Raw genomic sequence first — 19910 nt, forward strand, 5'->3', positions numbered from 1 at the left:
ATGGCTCCTCCAAGGCGATGCTAATACCTCTTACTTCTAGGCGATCGCCAATGGGTGGTGCCAGAAGTGCTCTATCCCGTGTATCTGGGAGGAAGACACCCTTCTGGAACACTCGGATGAGATTTGGTCCCACATTTACTCCTTTTTCAGGGGCTCGTTTCGGTGGAACCCCGTGGTGGGGTGTCTTTGGCGGATAACTTCTGGCCACTTGCAGACAAGGTATCTGACATTGAGAATGCAGAATTAACTATCCCATTCTCGCCGGAAGAGGTGGGTAGGGTTATCACCTCTATGAAGGTAGGGTCGGCACCGGGGCCTGACGGCTTGCCGGTGGCCTTCTTCCAGAAATTTTGGAATGTCCTAAAACTAGTGATCATGCGATGTTCCATGAATTCTATATTGGGACATTCGACATACAGGATGAACACATCTGGTACCTGGTGCTCAATCTCCATGATCCTTGGTACCTGCAGGTATGAAGCGTGGACAAGACAAGAGACATCTACGAAACAATTTTATTTCACACATACAGAATGCTAATTCAAAGCCCTTCCATTGATCCCCACAACAAATACAGAGGGTTGCGAGGCTCATGCCTCAACCCTACCTAAACGAACCAGTCACACATGGAGATCAAATCGCGAGAAGAAAACATTGAAAAACACATCTTGAAGATTGATTGATTGCAAATATGTCTTACAATGGATGCCTTGTGCGATGCACGATTACAAGTATGAACTAGATGAGGAAGCACTATGGTGGTGATGGTGGCTATGGAGATGTAAATGGAGGGCGCTAGGGTTTGTGGATGAATATGATGATGATGATGATGATGATGTTCTGGCTATTGTCGACGCTCTCCTCCGACTCCTCTGTTGATATTTCGATGGGGTCCCATTTATACAAGTTGTCCACGTAGACGATCTACCTCAGTTTCCATGCCATACGAACATCGTCTTTTGTGTTGCTTTCACAGAGACGCCTCTCGTTGATTCCTTCTTTCTCCATTTTCCTTCCCCTCCATTTCCGCACGTGATCTCTTCCCTGTTTAGTCCATTTCTGATGGAAACACATCAAAGAGAGGATTTGTGGAATACTTTTCATTCATTAGTCATTAGTAGCAATATCTGACAGGACTAGACTACGGACTGCCCTACCACTAGTGCTACCGGACACTGTGTCTTGGTGGCTCGCTCCGACGGTGGAGTTTTCGATGAGCACGGCATACCATGATTTATGCCAGTCACCGTTATGGAAAGCCCCCTTACCCCTAAAGATTAAGATCTTTGTGTTGCAGTTATTACACAATCACATTCCTTTGGGGACAGAGGTTCTTAATTGGCACGGCCCGGGTGATGGCATGTGCCCCCTTTGCGCGGTACAGATACCGGGACCCATATCCTATTCTCCTGTACGGCGGCGCGGGTGTTATGTACGTTCATCCGTGTTGCGCTGGGGCCCGATTGGGAGGCCCTGAACCTCACGGAGTTCCTCCAGTGCAAGGCTACCCAACAGTCTCAACATAGCCGCTTATTCTAGCTTATCTTTGCAGCAATGTCATGGACACTTTGGATGACTCTCCGAGGAAAGTGTCTGACTCCTTCAAATTCCTTGCTTTTCTGCAACACCGACATCCACTCTCGAGGCAGCATGAGCGTGATCGTCTCGGCCTCGTGATGGATGCACTTCTGGCTACAACACGGCAAGTATCATCCTCGTCACGCTGCTTGGCGACAACCACTAGGTGGCTTTTTTTTCCTATTTCTTTTATGTTTTCTTGGGCATGTGTGTGCTGTTGCCCCAGCCGTCATTCTTGGTAAGATGTTTGGATGCTGGTTGTATGAATCATTGCTTTATTTATAAAACGGGGCGAAAGCCTATTTCAAGAGAGAGAATTCTTCAAGCAAGTGGAAGATGAGTATGTTATCAATCTCTCCGAAAAAGGGGATTGTAGAGTTATATTATAATTTCCTTTGTTGTTTAGTAATCCTTCTTAATTGTTAGAGGCATTGCATATTTTGCTACTATTATCGATATATGGTCATTGATTCATTGATGATGCTATGTTACTACACATTTGTTGTCCTATTATACTGCATTGCAAAACAAAATTACCAAGGAGCAAATTCATGTGGCTTGCCATGAAAGGAAGGACACAGCTTATTTCAACGCCTTGTTTTCAGAAGCTCGGTAAAATAATGCTTCATATGTGTCAACAATATTTCTCCTGGATTAAAGAATTTCTTCAGGCGCAGCTGTTTTAGTCCACAAACTAGAAGCATCCATCCAGCTTTTACTGACCAAAGAATCGTCCACGCGTACGCCTACGCTGCATGATCAACTAGAAGCATCCATCCAGCTTTTACTGACCAAAGAATCGTCCACGCGTACGCCTACGCTGCATGATCTTTCGGGCTCATTTCCACCCGCGATGGCTCATCGTTGTCAGAAGAGGATGAAGAGGAGGAGGAGGACGACGAGTCCGTATGATGCCCAGAAGGGCCGCGCGGTGGCAACTCTGACCCGTGTTCTTGCTGACTACCTGGGCAAGAAGAAAACACACGTCAGAACCCTCTATATTTTTTTGGAAACTATCACAATGAGAATAGATTTGTTCCAGCTCACACACACTAGTCTCCAATTTGTTCAGGCATGTTCCTCAGATAGTCTTAACAATCTATAAATTGTTTCAATAATAATGAAAATAATAAGTTGCATGATGATACCATTTGGATATGGGGTCCAATACAGTTTCCAAGTGCTTGCTCGTAGCACAAAATACGACAATTTCCTTACCCCTGTATACTAATGAATGCAAGAAATATTGTTTTAACTATACAAGCTAGAGTGGTCGCATGATTAGGCAGGTACTCTTACAGACAGACCAATTAGATCTTCTCTTTATTTATTTTCAAACAAGGAAAATATTTCAATGATTAAAATGTCTGACCAGTGCTATTTCTTCCTCTATTTCTACTTCAGTTAGAGCTGACAAATAGAATCACTGAAGCGATGATTCGTATCTCACCTGCATTTTGGGGAACTTTAGGCTGTAACTTTTTCGTGTGCTTCCTTATAAGCTTCTTTGTTTTTGTTATAGTTAACTGCCGAGCAAATGGAGAAAACTCGATATCATTCTCACTCCGTTCACCCTGAAAATCCTGATCACCATCTCCTTTCATAGTCTTCAGGACAAAATGCATTGCTTTCTTTTTTTGTGAACTGAACAATCCCTTCACAGAGGTGGCAAATCCATCACCAGCACCATCACTTGGTTTTCTAAGGAAAGATGGTAGTTGATCAGAGTTCCCACTTTCATCACCATCGCTGTCACTCAAATTTAAATCATTGGCAGCGATTAATCCTGCAGTTGGCTCTTTTTGGCTAGTGGATTTAGCTTTAAACTTTTTACCCTGTAAAAAAGAAGCGACGTCTAAGTCAAAGGATTGCCTTGAACCTTAAAGATCCATACAAGGCATCGCACGATCTGCTATTTAACTACTTAGCATTCAATACGGAATGCCATTCAGCTTCAAAAGTTAGAAAGCAAAATGAAAGAAAAGCACCTGCATGCCAGTTACTGACTTCAGTACTCCCCATACAATATGTTTCTTCACTCGTGAAAATAGTCTTGGCCATGTCCCAGTAAAATCTTCACGATGAAAGGTATCCATGAGTAGCCTTACATCACTAACAGCAAATGGCAATCCCTCATACGTGAGAAGCAATTCGACCTAGCATATCATCAAAAGCTTACATTATATGGAATAACAGCGAGCATATTAAAGAAAATTTCAGCAGGCTGTGTACTACGGTTACTACGTTGCATAAATAAAACATCATTTGATGAAGTATATACCAACCAACCTGGCTTATCTTTATATTGCGGAAGTCCATCATCTTCTGAGGTCTAGATTGCTTCACCTCATTAGGTTCTACAGGCTTCTTCTCTTCACGAGCAGAACGAGTTTGGGCATTTGACTGACCCTGGATTTGTGAAACAAGTTCATTAGCTACAGATTCAGCCACATTTTCCTCCCATGTTCTGTCAAATGATGACTGGTTACTGGGACTGTTTGTTTCTGCAACCGAAGTGCCTTTCTTAACTCGACGTGTCCCTGCTGTAGTAGAGACTTTGAAAAGTTCCTATATAAGGAAAAGGAGAAGCACAAAATGAGCAACAAAGGAGAAAGCATAATTAATAAATCACAACACAAATACCATGAAATGATATTTTAACCTGCCGCTTTTGTGGGTGCTGCTCATCACCAGGGAAGAAATATCCCCACATCATTCTGTACATTGATTCTGTTAAATAAATTTTCAGTGGATAGATGTCCACCTACATTAACAAGGTAGAAAGGAAACACTGTCATTCACCAAACTGTTTCTTTTGAGCAAAACCATTCACTATGCATGTATATACACAACCGAAAATAACCTGACAGTAATACTGTTTAATGTGTATTCATACAGCCTGATCTGTTACTCTTGTTCTTGTAAACTACAGAGTTGGGTAAAGCTAGCAATCAAAGGAAGAACATTCTTGCTAAACTCCAGTTCATCAAATGTAAAATCCACTGAACCTACCAGCAAACTCTCAATTACTGAGTTTCCATCAGTCGGAGCTCCTTGCCTAGCATTAACACGAAGCATTGCATTCCTGCATTGAAAATTAGTGTTGAACCATGGTTCCTCAGAATGGAGAATATATGTTCTTCCAAGCTAAAATGAATCAAATACATATGAATCAGGAAAAAGAACAGAAAATGAAGAACAAACTGTAAGAACAAAAGTTCAGATTCAAATATCACACTCGGCATCCATGCCTTTAGCTTAGTTCACTCCTTTGTCTTAATGGAGCCACGGTTAATCTTGGATGTACTTCTGCTGAGCTCAACTCACACAGAAATGAATAGAGTCAGAACCCATAGTCCATGAACTCTACATGTGTCACTTATTAGTAATGCGCGATGCAGATGCTTGGAGACATGCTTACCAAAAATAAAATGTTTTTTCTTGCCCCGCAGCAAAGGCAGGGTGCTAGATTTTTAGTGCCGGTGCTTGATTAGACACTACTCCCTCCTTTCCGGTTTATAGGGCTTATCTCAAAATTTTAGTTTTTCCATTTTATAAGGCTCAATTTGGTTGTTCCCCATCACATGTTCAGACTTCAAGGTGCATTAAATCATTGCATGCAAGTATTAAGAGAAAACTGACCAATGCATGCACTTTATGCATGCATGCATTGCAATTAATGCATTCGTAAACATAATTTTTTGAGGAAAACAAGAGCATTAATTGGGTGCTTTTGCAAAATACAAAAAATATTCCACCACTCATCATCTACCTTGGTTGGTGAGATTTTTGAACTGAGCCTTATAAACCGGAAAGGAGGGAGTACTAGTGTTAAGGTTCTTATGCTTGATCACCATCTAAGCTTCTATAAAGAGGTGCTTGCATAGAAGGAGATAACTCTCAGACGGGTGCTTGGTGCCGTGGCTATGCTTCTCTTTAAGTGCCCATTCAGAAGCTTCTTGCATTGTGCCTTTGTGCATGCTATTATATATTTCATTTTTAGCAGTATTCCAAAGTTACACTAAGATATATTTAGTGTAGCTATCTCCAGCAAGTAAACTATAAAACCATCTTAAGCACCCACAAAGAGGTGCTTGCATTGGCGGAGATAACATCATACGGATGCTTTGCGATACTTTTTGCGTTGCACCTTTGTGATGTCCATCTAAGCACTCACAAAGTGTAGCTGTTTTCTCTCTCTCTCTCTAAGTGCCTATGCAGAAACTTCTTGCACTGCACCTTTGTGATGCCCTTATATATTTCACAGTTAGCAGTGCAAAGTTGCTTTGAGATATATTTTGTGTGTGACAAAGTTTCACATAGGCAATATTCCTGTTGTTGGAAAATGCAGATCCCAGACTAAAAGTAATATCTTACAAAATGAAAGAATCTGCAATTAAGTTGGCAAAATGAGAGGCTGAAGAGTCCACACATGCCTAAAAGAACTCTCACGTCACTTTATTCTTGCAAAAGAGATATTGTAGTTACTATCGCTTAATGCTGCAAGGGAGAAGAAGCCATCCTTACTTGCCCCATTCAGACGGTGGATTCCAGGGTGCAACAACAGTATCTGATTTTGCATTAGCAAGACCATTTCTGAGAACAAACAACTTGGTTGTCAACTGAGCAATGCCTATGTCTTTGTAGTCCCGGTCAAAATCATAAATCTACATATACATACAGAAAAGGTCAGCAAAAGATCTAAATAAGCATGCACATTCTGTTATTCGGAGAAGAAACTAAAGATAATATTGTATGTGAGCCCTTGTTCCGTCCGGCCCATAAGGCCCAGGCTAGTTCCAAAAAAAAAAGTTGTACTGCCGCTTTTCTGTTCGCAGGCTAGTTCCAAAAAAAAGAAGTTGTACTGCTGCTTTTCTGTTCGCCTTTTTTTTCCTTTTTTTAGGGCTTATTGAGTTGTGCCATCAGCAGAACCCTTTTGCACTTTGTCTGTCTGCTACTTCTGCGTGTGCGTGTGGCGTGAACATTTGTTGGATCTTGTGGCTCTTGTGGTTTGTTTTATGTATAAAGTGAGGCGAAAACCTTTTTTGGCAAAAAAAGGGGAGTCGGACTCCACTCAAAACAAAAAAGAGGAGCCAGATTGCCTTAAAAAAAAAGAGGAGCCAGATCATGTCCGGTCAGATGCGTCGCTCCACACTAGAAAAGCACGAGGTGCGTTCTCTCTCTCGCAACATGGTAATCAGACCAGGTCAGGGCACTGGAGACGGCGGTGCCGGCGGCGGGGTCCGGTGAGGAGGCGGCGGCGCATCTGGGCGTGGCTGCTGTGCGCCAGCTGCGCGGGCGACGGCGGCCGGCTGGGTCCGGCGAGGAGGTGAAGCTGGAGGCGGCGAGCTTGGCTGAGGAGAGGAGAAGGAGCTGCAGCTGCTGCAGCTGAGAAGGGGAGGAGGTGATTGGAGAGGAGAAGGAGGAGCTGCGGTTGCTGCATGCTGTTTGTGGTGAGAGGGAACGACATGCTGCTGCTGATTTGCTTCTGCGTGCGTGCTGATTGGAGAAGAAGGGTTTGAGTGACCAGATTGCGACCAGACTGTCCAGTAGGGGCTGTGGTCCTGAAGGTGGCAGTGACTGCTGCTGCTGTTGCTACTCAGTTGCTGGAGTTGGTGCTAGTGGAGAAGAAGAGAGTGTGACTGGAGCTGCTGCTGCTGCTGCTGGGCTCCTGGAGTTGGTGGCTAGTTTCGTGGTGCTAGCGAGCGTAGAAGAGCTGAGTGGCTGCTGATTGCAGAGGAACAAGGCAGCACTAGAGGTGGCACAGCTAGGAGAAAAAGAGGTGGAGGCAGTCATGGGGGCTGAACTGATCGCTGCTATAAAGAAACTTGCGCAACTCACGACTGCGAAGGCTGCGAGGGGTCAACTCTTCCAGGTGGCGTAATTGTTGTGCCTAGTAGATCAGGGGTTCAAGCTTGACCTCATGCCAAATGATGTCAAGCTGAACGGCATGAGCAGCTACCTGAGCTAGTTGAGGCAGGCCTTGTTGATCTTGGAAGACAAATGTCTGACGGGGTATGTTCTGGGAATGGTTGACTGACAAGGAGAGCTCAGAATGGAAGAAGTGGAGTGTTACTGGCTCCCTGATATTGGCCTCGATGTTAAACTCCCTGACTCCAGCCATTGCAGTGTCTGTTGAGGCATTACCGAATGCTTTTGCTGTGTGGAGCCTGCTGTCCGTGAGGTATTCCGGTAAGGGCCACCAGATGCTCGTGTCCCAAATTGAAGACAGGGTCCATGTTGTTCCTCAAGGTGATAGAAGTGTGAGTATGTGCAACGCCCCGACCAAATCCATCAGTCCACCCACCAGTTCCTGGCCGTTGCGCCTGGGATCTAGACTGGCCCCACAGACCAACACTATCCTTCCTGCGCTTAACTTTGAGGTTCCTTTCGGATGGGCTCCCGGAAAAGAAGCTGCACCTTGTTGATATGAGTAGTCTTCCATTCCTATTAAGTCGGGATGTCACATATACCCCCCTCAAAGGAACCGACGTCCCCGTCGGCCCAGCAAGAACGTTCTCTCTTGGCACACATCTGTTCGTGCTAGTACCAGCATCCACATGTGCCATGTGTATGCATCACTAACCCGTACACGGCCATGTAACCGCGAGGGTCGGCTCTGATGCCAATTGTAACGCCCCGACCAAACCCACTGGTTCCTGGCCGTTGCGCCTGGGATCTAGAGTCTTTTCTGCGCATTTTGTCCACACTCTGAACACCCGAGATTAATTTCCCAGTTGGTCACCCATCCTCAAATTGCTCCAAGCAAAGCACGCTTAACTTTGAGGTTCCTTTCGAATGGGCCCTTGGAAAAGAAGGTGCACCTTTGGTGATATGAGTATACCAAATCGGGATGTCACAGTATGTGAATGAGCTGCAACATTTTTGGGCAGATCTAGATCAGTGTGATCCTGTTGACCTTCCACATGCAGAGTCCATGGAGATTGCCAGGAATTGGGTTGAGCGCAGGCGTGTGATGCAATTTCTCAAAGGTCTAGATCAAGGTTTTGAGAGCAGCACAATGTGCTGCTTCATCAACGATGCTTTTGTCCTTGATGAGGCCATTGTTGCGATGTCCCAAGAAGAGGTACACTCTAGTCGAGAAGAGGAGATGGAAATGAATCTGCTTATAGAGTGGCTGACCAGTGAGGTTTTAGGGGTGTTATAATTGTGGTCAAACAGAGCATATAAGTCATTTCTGCACTGGACCCAGAAGAGGCAGAGGCCGAGGGTACAGTGGCAGTAGCAGCCTAGGTGGTCAGAATGGGAGTGGCGGTTCTTGGAATGCTCCTCATTGAAATGTAGCTGCTTCAGTTGAAGGGAAGCAGCCTGCAGGAGGACAGAAGACTGCTACGAGCTATGGCAATTTTGTCGATACAAACGAAGGTAACATTGAATACGCATCAATAGCAACCCCATAAAATAAACTCGGAATGGGTGCTTGACTTTGGAGTATCATAATATGTTGCTGGAGACTTTAATGAGTTTAATTCTTATGTTCCACACTCTCTCCTTTTGTGTTAAGGGCATCATAATACCGTAAACCCACATGTGAGTAAGGGGATCATGAGCATATCTCTTTTTGTGTTAATCCGCTGTGATGTATGGACATATCCAATGTTATTTATCAGTGGTGCAAAGTATCTCCTTATGTTGATTGATTGCTATTCTCTGATGACTTGGGTCTATCTTTTGAAACATAAATATGAAGTGTTTCAGTGTTTCAAAGTTTTTATGCACTTGTTCAGACTTAATTTAATGTGAAAATTCAAACACACGGATCTGAAATGGCATTGAGTATGTTAACAAGACCATTGGTGCCTTCATGTCGGACAAGGGCATCCTGCATCAAACATCTTGTGTGGACACACCTCTTCAGAATGGGGCGGTAGAGAGGAAAAATTGCCACCCTCTGGAGGTTGGCCCGGGCATTGATGTTCACCATGAATGTGCCCAAGTTCATGTGGAGTGAAGCTATCATGATGGCCACCTTTTTGATCAACCGCATGCCATCCCGGGTGATAGGTATGAAATCACGGTGTGAGTTGATTTTCACCGAAAATAAATTCCACGTTCCTCCCAAGGTGTTTGGTTGCACTTGCTTTGTTCGTGATCATAGGCCATCAGTCAACAAATTCGATCCTCTGGCAGTCAAGTGTATCTTTATTGGGTATTCTTCACGACAAAGAGGTATACATGGCGATTCCACCTGGGTTCTCGACTTCTGAGACCGTTGGCAAGGTAAGAAGGCTGAAGAAAGTAGATGCAGGCATGGACAGCCCGACATCCCGGCCGGGCTCGGGCTCAGCTTTTCCGTCTGTAGCCCGGTCCGGAAGCCCGAAGATAAGCCCGAACAGGGCATAAACCATTATTTTATTAGATATATAGATATAATATATATTTTAAATATCCTGAAAATTATTATTTTAATCAAAAAGTGCACTGATTATTTATTTCTGGCGAGGCCGGGCTCGGGCTTGAGATTTTAAGGTTGGGCTTTGTAAGGCCTGGCCCCGAGAATGCCCAGGTTTAGAAGAAAGCCCTTTACGGACTGAAGCAGTCTCCAAGAGCTTGGTTTGACAAGTTTAGACTGGTGGTGTGTGACATAGGGTATGGACAATGCACTGGTGATCATACATTGTTTTATAGACACTCTAAAGGGAAACTAACCATCCTTGCAGTTTATGTTGATATCATTATCACCGGTGATGATGACGTAGAGATAGTGGTAGGAGCTAGGGTTCTACCAGGTCTAGGCCAGAGATTGTAGGGGAAGGAGGGAGCTGGGCGCGGGTGAGCACGCGGCCGGCGGCGGCTGGGCGCCGTCGTGTGCGTGGAGGAGGCTGTGGCGGTGAGAGAAGGCGGTTAGGGTTTAGGGTTCCGGCTCCTCTGGGAGCAGGGCAATAGAATTGTCTTATTGCTTAATCCGAAAAAGAGTCTTACAGCTTGTTTATATAACCACCGGGCCGCTGGCCATCTCCACCGCGCCGCTGCCCTCCCCATCCGCGCCGCTATTCACCCCCTCCGGCGCCGCCACCGCCCAGATGCCGGCGCCCTCCACCGCACCACCGGCCGCCGCCTATACCCCGGAGGAGGTCACCGGGGTCCTCAACGACCTCGTCACAGCCGTCCAGGGGATACGGCCGTACCTGGCCAGCCCCTACGGGCCGCCGCCGCCCCTGCCGCCGATTGCCGCCACCGGGCCGCCGGCCCTGCCGTGGTACTCGCCGCATCCAGGGGCCTCCGCGGCGTTCGCTGGGACGCTGCAGCTGCCGCCGCCGCCCCGCAGTGGCCGGCGCTGGCTCCCGCCGTGCCTCTAGCACCCACCGCCTCCATCCAGCAACCGCCGCCGCTGCAGGCCCCTCCACCACTCAGCACCGGGCCAGGGCCGACCGCGCCGGGAGGTGTCCCGATCCAGCAGGTTCGCTTCCCTCCGTCGCCGTCGCCGTCACCGCTCCGGGCCTGGCTGTCCGTGTCGGCGCCGCAGCCTGTCTACACTACGGTCGGGGAACAGCCGACGCCCACCCTGCTGTACGGTGATCCGTCCGGCTCCGCGGGTCCTTACGCGGGCCGCGCTGACCCGCCGTTCCACGTTTCTCCAAGCTCGACTTCGCCACCTACGACGGGACTGAGGACCCCCTCAACTGGCTCAACCAGTGCGAGCAGTTCTTCCAGGGGCAACGCACACTCGCGTCGGACCTCTTATCACCTCCGAGGTGCCGCACAGACGTGGTATTACGCCCTCGAGCAGGACGAGGGCGGCATGCCCCCTTGGGAGCGTTTTCGTGAGCTATGTCTCCTTCGCTTCGGGCCGCCAATCCGCGGGAGCCGGCTGGCGGAGCTCGGCTACCTCCCCTTCACATCCACGGTGCAGGACTTCGCCGACCGCTTCCAGGCCCTTGTATGCCACGCGCCGGGCGTGACGGCGCAGCAACGGTCCGAGCTCTTCGTCGGCGGTCTCCCGGATCACATCCGCGTTGACGTGGAGCTTCGAGGACCCCAGGACCTCCAGACGGCCATGTACTACGCCCGCGCCTTCGAGTGTCGCGCGCAGGCCTTGCAGCAGGCGGCCCCGGCTCGAGGAGGCCGACGGAACGCCAGGCAGCCCCCAGCACCTGCTCCAGGCCGGCTGCCCCCGGCCGCTCCGGCGATTACCACCCCGGCCGCGACGCGGCCCTTCCGTTGGCTCTCTCAGGCCGAGCAGCTCGAGCATCGGCTCCAGGGGCTTTGCTATAACTGTGATGAGCCCTACGTGCCGGGCCACGTCTGCCCGCGCCTCTTCTACTTGGAGACGGCCGACTACGTCGAGGAGGACACACCCGCCGACAGGCACGGCGAGTTGCCGCCCCCAGTTGTTGCGGAGGCCGCCCCCGCGACCGCCCCGGCGACGGCGCTCGTGGTCTCGCTCCATGCGCTTGCCGGCATCCGCGACAAGCGAACTATCCTCTTGCCGGTGATGATTCATGGCGAACGCCTGGTGGCCCTCTTGGATACGGGCTCCACACATAACTTCCTGCCCGAGGCTACCATGCGCCGCTTAGCGCTTTAGCCGACGGGCGGGGAGCAACTTCGGGTCACGGTGGCCAACGACGACCGCCTCCGGTGTCATGGGCTGGCGCGGAACGTGCCCATCACTATCGGCGACGAGCACTTCACCATCACGTGCGCGGGCATCGACTTGGGCTGCTTCGACTTCATCCTCGGCGTCGACTTCTTGCGAACCCTTGGTCCCACCCTCTGGGACTTTGACGCCCTGACGATGACCATCTGGCGCCAGGGTCGCCGCGTCCGGTGGGAGGGCATGGGTGGCGCCTCTCCGGCGACGCCGCAGCTTCAGCTGGCCGCGGCCGCCACCGAGCCCGAGCACCCATTGCTAGATCACCTTCTGCAGCAGCACCGCGACCTCTTCGACGAGCCTCAGGGCCTTCCGCCAGCCCGGGTGTATGATCACCGCATTCATTTCCTGTCGGGCACGGCGCCGGTTGCAGTGCACCCCTACCGCTATCCCCAGCTGCAGAAGGACGAGCTGGAGCGGCAATGCGCGCTCATGCTCGCCTTGGGCATCATCCAGATCTCAACGTCGCCATTTTCGGCGCCGGTCCTCCTCGTCTGCAAATCGGACGGCACGTGGCGCTTCTGCATCGACTACCGCGCCCTTAATGCCCTGACACGCAAGGACAAGTTTCCTATTCCGGTGGCCGACGAGCTCCTAGATGAGCTCCATGGGGCGCGTTTCTTCACCAAGCTCGACCTCCGGTCGGGCTACCACCAGGTGCTGATGCACCCGGACGATGTCGCCAAGACGGCGTTTCGGACTCATCACGGCCACTTCGAGTTCTTGGTGATGCCTTTCGGCCTCTCCAACGCCCCGACGACCTTCTAGGCTCTGATGAACGACGTCCTCCGCCCCTACTTGCGTCGGTTTGTGCTCGTTTTCCTTGATGACATTCTTATCTACACCGCCTCGTGGGCGGAGCACCTTCAGCACGTCGCCATCGTCTTCAACGAGCTTCGGGCGCACCATCTTCATCTTAAGCGCTCGAAGTGTTCGTTCGGGACACCTTCAGTCGCCTACCTCGGCCACGTCATCTCGGCTGAGGGGGTTGCTATGGACGCCGACAAGGTGGCGGTGGTCGCGGCTTGGCCGACACCACACTCACCGCGGGCTCTTCGCGGCTTCCTGGGCCTCGCAGGGTACTACCGGAAATTTGTCCTGGAGTTTGGCCTCATCGCGTCATCACTCATGCGTCTGCTGCGCCGCGACGCCTTTGCCTGGGATGAGGAGGCGACGTCGGCGTTCAAGGCCCTCAAGGGGGCCCTCACGACGGGCCCCGTTCTTCATATGCCTGATATCGACCGCCCGTTTGTGGTGGACTGTGATGCCTCCGGTGCGGGGTTCGGCGCCGTCCTTCATCAGGGCGATGGCCCTCTAGCCTTCTTCAGCAGGCCCTTCGCCGCACGCCATCTTAAGCTCGCGGCTTATGAGCGGGAGCTCATTGGCTTGGTGCAGGCTGTGCACCATTGGCGGCCCTATCTTTGGGGCCACTCGTTCAGGATTCGCACGGATCACTACAGCCTCAAGTTCTAATTGGACCAGAGGCTGTCTACCGTGCCGCAGCATCAGTGGATCAGCAAGCTCTTTGGCTTTGACTTCACTGTCGAGTATCGTCCGGGCCGCCTTAACACTGTGGCCGACGCCCTGTCTCGCCGCGACGCGGACCACGACGCCACCGTCGGCGACTCCGAGGGGGTGGTGCTATGCATCCGCACGGGCCCTCTTTCGCCCTCTTCGCCGACATCCGTCGGGCCACCGCGGCCGCGCCGGACGCTCTGCTCCTTCAGCAGAGGCTTGCTGCGGGCGACCTGGAGGAGCCGTGGCGCCTCGCCGATGGCCTGCTCCTGCATGGGCGCCGTATCTTCGTGCTGGCGCACGACGACCTCCGTCATCAGGTTCTGCTGCTGGCCCACTCGGCCGGACACGAGGGTGTGCAGAAAACCCTACATCGTCTCCGCGCCGGCTTCTATATTCTCGGTGATCAGTCTTAGGGTTAATTAGAGATAAGGGTCGCTTGCTTAGGGGTCAAGTAAGCCTTGCTTGAGAGTCAAGTAAACCTCTCTATATAAAGAGAGGAGATGTATCAATCTAATCAAGAAAGAATTAAGAAGGAAATCCCTTCCATCTTGCCCGGCCGTGGGCAAAAAGGGCCCCGGCCGGCCCTCTCGCGCCCTCCTTCTAGCAACACCATAACAGATAGCAAGGTTAAAGCGGTGTCTGAGTAAGGCCTTTGAAGTTGAACATCTTGGTCAACTCAAGTACTTCCTTGGTATAGAAGTGGCCAGGTCTGAAAAAGGAATAACTCTTTCTCAAAGAAAGGTACCCATGACCTCCTCTGTGATGTTGGCATGCTAGGTTGTCGAGCTGCTTCAATCCCAATTGATCAAAACCATAATGTCTGCCTAATCAAGTGATCTAGTGTATAAAGAAACGATTTGTGGGAAGATTATTGTACTTGTGTCATGCACAACCAGACATTGCATTTGCAATAAGTGTTGTGAGCAGATATATGCATGATGCATGAGCCTAGGCAATACATAGAATCTTGAGGTACTTGAAGAGTTGTCCTGGAAAGGACTGATATACAAGAGTCGTGGACACCTTGTCATGGATGGTTATTGTGATGCTGATTGGGCTAGCTGCCTGGATGATAGGAGATCAACTTTATGCCATTGTGTTTTCCTAGGAGGAAATCTAGTGTCTTGAAGAAGCAAGAGACAACCAGTTGTTTTCAAATCAACTGCAGAGGCTGAATACAGAGCCATGTCTCAAGGGTTGAGTGAGTTATCATGGACAAGGAATCTATTAGAAGAGCTGAAGATATTGAAGATCAGTTGTATGAATGTATGGTGCGACAACAAGTCAGCAATTAACATAGCAAACAACTCAGTTCAACATGATAGAACCAAACATGTGGAGATTGACAGATTCTTTATCAAGGAAAAACTGGATACTGGGATTAGCAAGAAGAGTATGTGAGCTCAAGGCAACAGATCGCCTTATTTAGCTTGGGTAACCCTTTAAATGGAATTTCTATTTTCAAAAATGGGGTTTACCAAATTTTTCATGACTCTTGAGGTTCAACCCAATCCATCTTTTCTTTCTTTTTCCTTCCGATACTAAAAAAAGATTGAAAATGATAAAATGTTGTCATATCACGAAGAAATCTATCCCTCCCATAGCAATAACTAGAATTAAGAAAAGGGAATGACAAAGCATCTGGAAATAAACGATTAATTTTCCTCCCTCCCCCCTCTCTCCAGATAATTGTTCGCTGGCATTTTTTGAAAAGGCACTCCTAGTCTTTGAACTATTAGAAATCACAAACTTAATATTATACTTGGCTGGAGAAAAAATAAACTTACAATATCATTTATCTCAGCTTCAGAAAAGGCTTTTCCGTCTGCTAACATGCTCCACCCGACCTTGTTTATCCTCACCGAAACTCTCATGGCACATGAAGGGCTTTTGTTCTTTTCCTTTTCCATCAACCTCAACTGTGCAGCTTTCTGCATAGCACTTCTCAGCATAGAATATGCTTCTTTCCTACCATTTCGGACATTCACAAGTTCTTTCTTCAGACGTTTTACCTGGCAAAGCCATGATGGTAAACTCAGATTGAAGTAGTTTATTCATAAGATTCATGCTAATGAGAGCTTAAATATTTGCTTCATTAGTGTTAAGTAAGTACGAAAAAAGATATGAACTAACCAGTGAAGTTTACAAACAAATACAATTTGCAGGAAGCAAAATACTCCCTCCGTCTCGGTGCATTAGGCATCTGACGAAAATAAAATAATCCCAAAACGCTAAGGCACATAGGAGCAGTACTACTTGCATGCATATTAGTTAGACCCCATCTATTAATTGGAGGACCAATGCAAGCAATTTATGCAGCACACTATTTGGATTTGAAGAGGTCTCCTAATTAATAGCATGTTTTCAGTTGAGAAAGGAATAGTGTGATTGGCTTCCTCTACGATTCAATTTTTTCTGCTAGCCCAATCTCTACGTGCCTAGGTTGCAGTGCACCTCCTAAGATGCCTAATGCACCTAGACGGAGGGAGTATTATTTATACCTGTGTGGACAGGCAACAACTGTAATTCTCATACATACCAGCATTGACTTTGAACCAGTAGCAATTGATGTAGAATCATCCAATTTTGGTGACTGACTCGGATCACCAGATAATTCACTACTGGTAGACAAGATTCTGATATCATCAAACAGTATCTTCCGTTCTCTTTCTTTTACTTCAACATGGATCTTCGCTAATTCGACCTCTTCGACTCCATCTGGTACAACTGCATCAGATTCTTCAGCAATGTCGCTATCATCATCATCAAGGGGATAGCACAGATTACTCTTCCGAGTTCTGAAAAATGGAGTAGTTTCATTAGTACGAAGCAAATATCACCCAAGATATATATTGCCCAGTCAAGATGAATACAGCTAGCAGAAACCAAAATGCTATTACGAACTAAATAAACTTATTTCGGTTTTTATTTTAAGAAATATATTCATGTTTATGAATTCCACAGGAGTGCCAACGAATGTGGAGATTTTCGGGTCACAAAAAAATGAATTTGGAGATAGTATTTTATAGAATTTGCACTTTGTAGGTGGCAGATCTTTAAGTTTTTGCAGCAAGTACTAGAAAACAGAGGTGGTGTGATAGTGATTGAAGCCTCACCCGTTGATGAGCAAAGCATGGTGGATTCTAGGGATTATCCCAAATCTATACCATATTAGAGAGCATGAGAAGAGATTTTGATGCGGAGCATCCCAAGGTCATCCCCATGGACCTATCAACGTCTCCCACGACACCACTTGGACCAATGACAAGAGCACGAGCCAAGGCTATCGAAGATAAGGTGAACTCACTCCTCTCCGAACTACCACTTTCTATGCATGAGACATGGCTACTACAAGCGAAAACCCTATGTGTGATCAGGTACTTGGCGGAAAGCCACAGATCAGCTACACCCAACGGACAAGACAGCAAGGACGCCCAGCTCAATGGACAAGAAGAAGGACTGCTCGAAACTCCCAGTCACCGGACAACCGGCGACCCTCGGACGTCCGACGAACTCCAGGCACCAGACGACCGGCCCTCTCCGGACGACCGGCGCTACCACACCCGAGCCAAAACGCTGGACTTCCGAAGACTACCGGACGACCGACGCCCCGGACATCCGACCCCGACCGGACGTCAGACCCTAGCCCATCCGAGCCGAATCTATGGACGCCCGACAAGCATCGGACGTCCAGACCCTCGCGAGCCTCCGAATGACCGGTAACCACCGGACGTCCGACACCTGTGTGCTGATTTCGTGTTGGGCCGAAGCCCATGTACCCCTTCGACCTCTAAGACTATATATAGACCTCCTCCTCCTCCTCTTTTCTAGGGTCAGTGTTGTGATAGCTCATATTAGAGATAGAGCCTCGCTCATCCACATCGGATCTACTCCTTGAGAGAGACCGCGGCCCCTCTACAGAGAAGATCTCCTTGGATTCAAGACCCCCTTTTGGGTGGCCCCATCAAGACCTCCTTTGGAGAAGAACCGGTTACCGTGTATCGTCCCTTGTTGATCGTGGATCGTGTGAACTCTTTTGTGTTCGAGAATCTAGCATATGTGTGATCATTCTTGTTGGTTTTAGTGTTTCTCTCGTGTTTCCCCTCGTGTTCATCGTGTTCATCGCGGGATCCGCTCCTTTCGTGAAAGATCGGCTGTATAGGGTCCTACCATACATCAGATTTAAACATTGATAAATGTGCAACTTGTTCAAACTAGCAATATAGATATGTATTAGGGATTTATGGGCCACATTGGGCCAAGACATCCTATGCTGTATATAGATTAGAGAGTATATATCACACTTGACATTTAGCACTGACAAGTGATACTCCATCAATTCGTAAATACATGACTTCCCAAAAAGGATTCGGTCAAAAATAATAATTTTGACTACAATTATGTGAACTATTTTTTAGATTTGTAAGGTCAAAATAGTACCATTAGATTTTTCATAATATACTATGTTACAAAAAGTAACGGTCAAAGATACATATTGCAGACCGTGTCAATGCCTAAAACTTCATCTCTTTACAACCGGAGGGATTATATCACAAAAGCTCATATAAAACTAAAAAATGTCATTGTTTGTTAGTACCCATATAAACAAAACACCCAATAATCATTATTGGAGTATTTCCTAGTGTTTTTTAAGGAATCTACCACGTTAGATCTTCCCAATTTGTTGTGAAGGTACTGATAGCATAATAGTATTCAAATACTAAAATGGAAGTAATACAAGATAGACAGAATACCTGGGAGCTCTCGCAAAGAGCAGATTAGTCAAAACATCCATCATAACCTGAAATTGGCGTGATGTCATACCAGCAGTTATATCTGGAGAGTTAAATGCCAGCTCTTTCAGTGGCTTGACCTGCATCACCAAAAAAGAGTAAACACATACATTTGCTACCTCCACTGAGGCACTGACTATGCAAAAAGATGCTCCGGAAATGGTGCAAAGCAACATCAAATTATGGCAGAGAATAGACCTTTAGCTCAGGATTTCCTCCCTTGTGTCTTGTGATGCGGAAGTACATTTGGCATGGCATAAATACCCTCTCAAGTAAAGCACCAGTTCTTTTGACTTCTGACGATCTGCGATGTATTTTTGGCAGCCACTGAATACCAGCACCCGGATCAACATCAGTTGGAGCAACATGAGCCTGAACATGCTCCAACATTACAGAAACCTCAAAACGAGACCAGGTCATTTCTGGCTTGGACTCTCCGATGGATACGTTGCTGGCGCCAAGTGCTTTCTCAAACATTTCTTGACCAACTTGTACAACTGACTGAAATGAACGAACCATCACCCGTCCACTACCAGCAGCTAGCAGAAACCTACCCTGATGTAGTTGTAACAGATATCTCAATAATTGCAACAGTGTTCCTAAATATAGTGTATTATCAAAACTGAAATCATTCTTCCATAAACATGGCACTGAGTTAGTAAGGAAATAAGAAACAATGAGCTTGAAAGTAAATTCGCTAGCTGTCAAGGAGTGTTCACACACAATCTATGTACCTGCAATCCATCGTACTGAAATTGTGAAGTTTTGGCACCATTTGGAACATGGGAATTTCATAGGACATTAATCAAAACATCCATTCTCACTGGGAGTAGAATTTCTTACAACTTATCCATATGGGAATCGTATGTTCCAAACGGGACCTTGAGATTCGTCGAAATTTATATATTATCCAATTATATGGCAGTAATTTGTGAGTGAGATGCAAATATCAAATGTAGTTGCATTTAATGTTTTAAAATCAAATACAAACTTCTGGCCCATTAAAATGTGAAAATCACGTCAGAGTCATTTGTTATTCGAATTCTCTTATTTAGCAGACTGACAACCACTATCAGCTTGGTCCACTATTTCTTGTATGGGTAACATTGGTTATAGTCATTATCTGCCAGTAATGTGCTGAAGATAAAGGTTTGTGCATAGTTTTGAGTTTCGACAAGCCTGTGACTGAAGGAAAAACAATATGATATTTCTTAAAATGCTAATATGAACTGCCAAAAAAGCAGGGCAGCAGTATACTCACATTTGCTTCTTCTGAATGCAGATTGAACTGAGGTTGGACAATATTAACCATGAAAAGTCTCGTGCCTTCATCTTCAGAATCACTACTGTTTGAAGGCTTCGTTGCTACATCACAAGTTACTAGTCAAAGTAAGAAAACTATTAAC

The 19910-nt window shown here is 47.5% G+C and overlaps 2 protein-coding genes across 3 annotated transcripts in view; one reads left to right on the top strand and one right to left on the bottom strand.

The window, feature by feature from the left end:
- Nucleotides 1-2142: 2142 nt before the first annotated feature.
- Nucleotides 2143-19910, bottom strand: part of LOC125551630 (protein ABERRANT POLLEN TRANSMISSION 1) — a 39294-nt gene continuing 21526 nt past the window's right edge. For both annotated transcript variants that reach the window (XM_048714900.2, XM_048714902.2), the window contains 12 exons: nt 19766-19869; nt 18703-19059; nt 18466-18584; nt 16251-16509; nt 15499-15723; nt 6106-6245; nt 4591-4663; nt 4241-4342; nt 3868-4146; nt 3567-3734; nt 3029-3413; nt 2143-2542 (listed from right to left, as the gene is read on the bottom strand). In XM_048714900.2, coding sequence (XP_048570857.1) covers nt 2394-2542; nt 3029-3413; nt 3567-3734; nt 3868-4146; nt 4241-4342; nt 4591-4663; nt 6106-6245; nt 15499-15723; nt 16251-16509; nt 18466-18584; nt 18703-19059; nt 19766-19869 — 2360 coding nt within the window. In that variant the 3' untranslated portion in view covers nt 2143-2393. The remainder of the gene's footprint in view (nt 2543-3028; nt 3414-3566; nt 3735-3867; nt 4147-4240; nt 4343-4590; nt 4664-6105; nt 6246-15498; nt 15724-16250; nt 16510-18465; nt 18585-18702; nt 19060-19765; nt 19870-19910) is intronic.
- On the top strand, nt 10449-13119 carry LOC147975606 (uncharacterized). The gene has a single exon (XM_087518269.1). It carries the CDS (start codon nt 11342-11344, stop codon nt 12125-12127), a length of 786 nt encoding a protein of 261 aa, XP_087374395.1. The 5' UTR covers nt 10449-11341; the 3' UTR covers nt 12128-13119.

This window comes from Triticum urartu, chromosome 4A, assembly GCF_056163025.1.
Source record: "Triticum urartu cultivar PI428250 chromosome 4A, HENAU_Tu73, whole genome shotgun sequence".
In the NCBI taxonomy this organism is placed as follows: domain Eukaryota; kingdom Viridiplantae; phylum Streptophyta; class Magnoliopsida; order Poales; family Poaceae; genus Triticum; species Triticum urartu.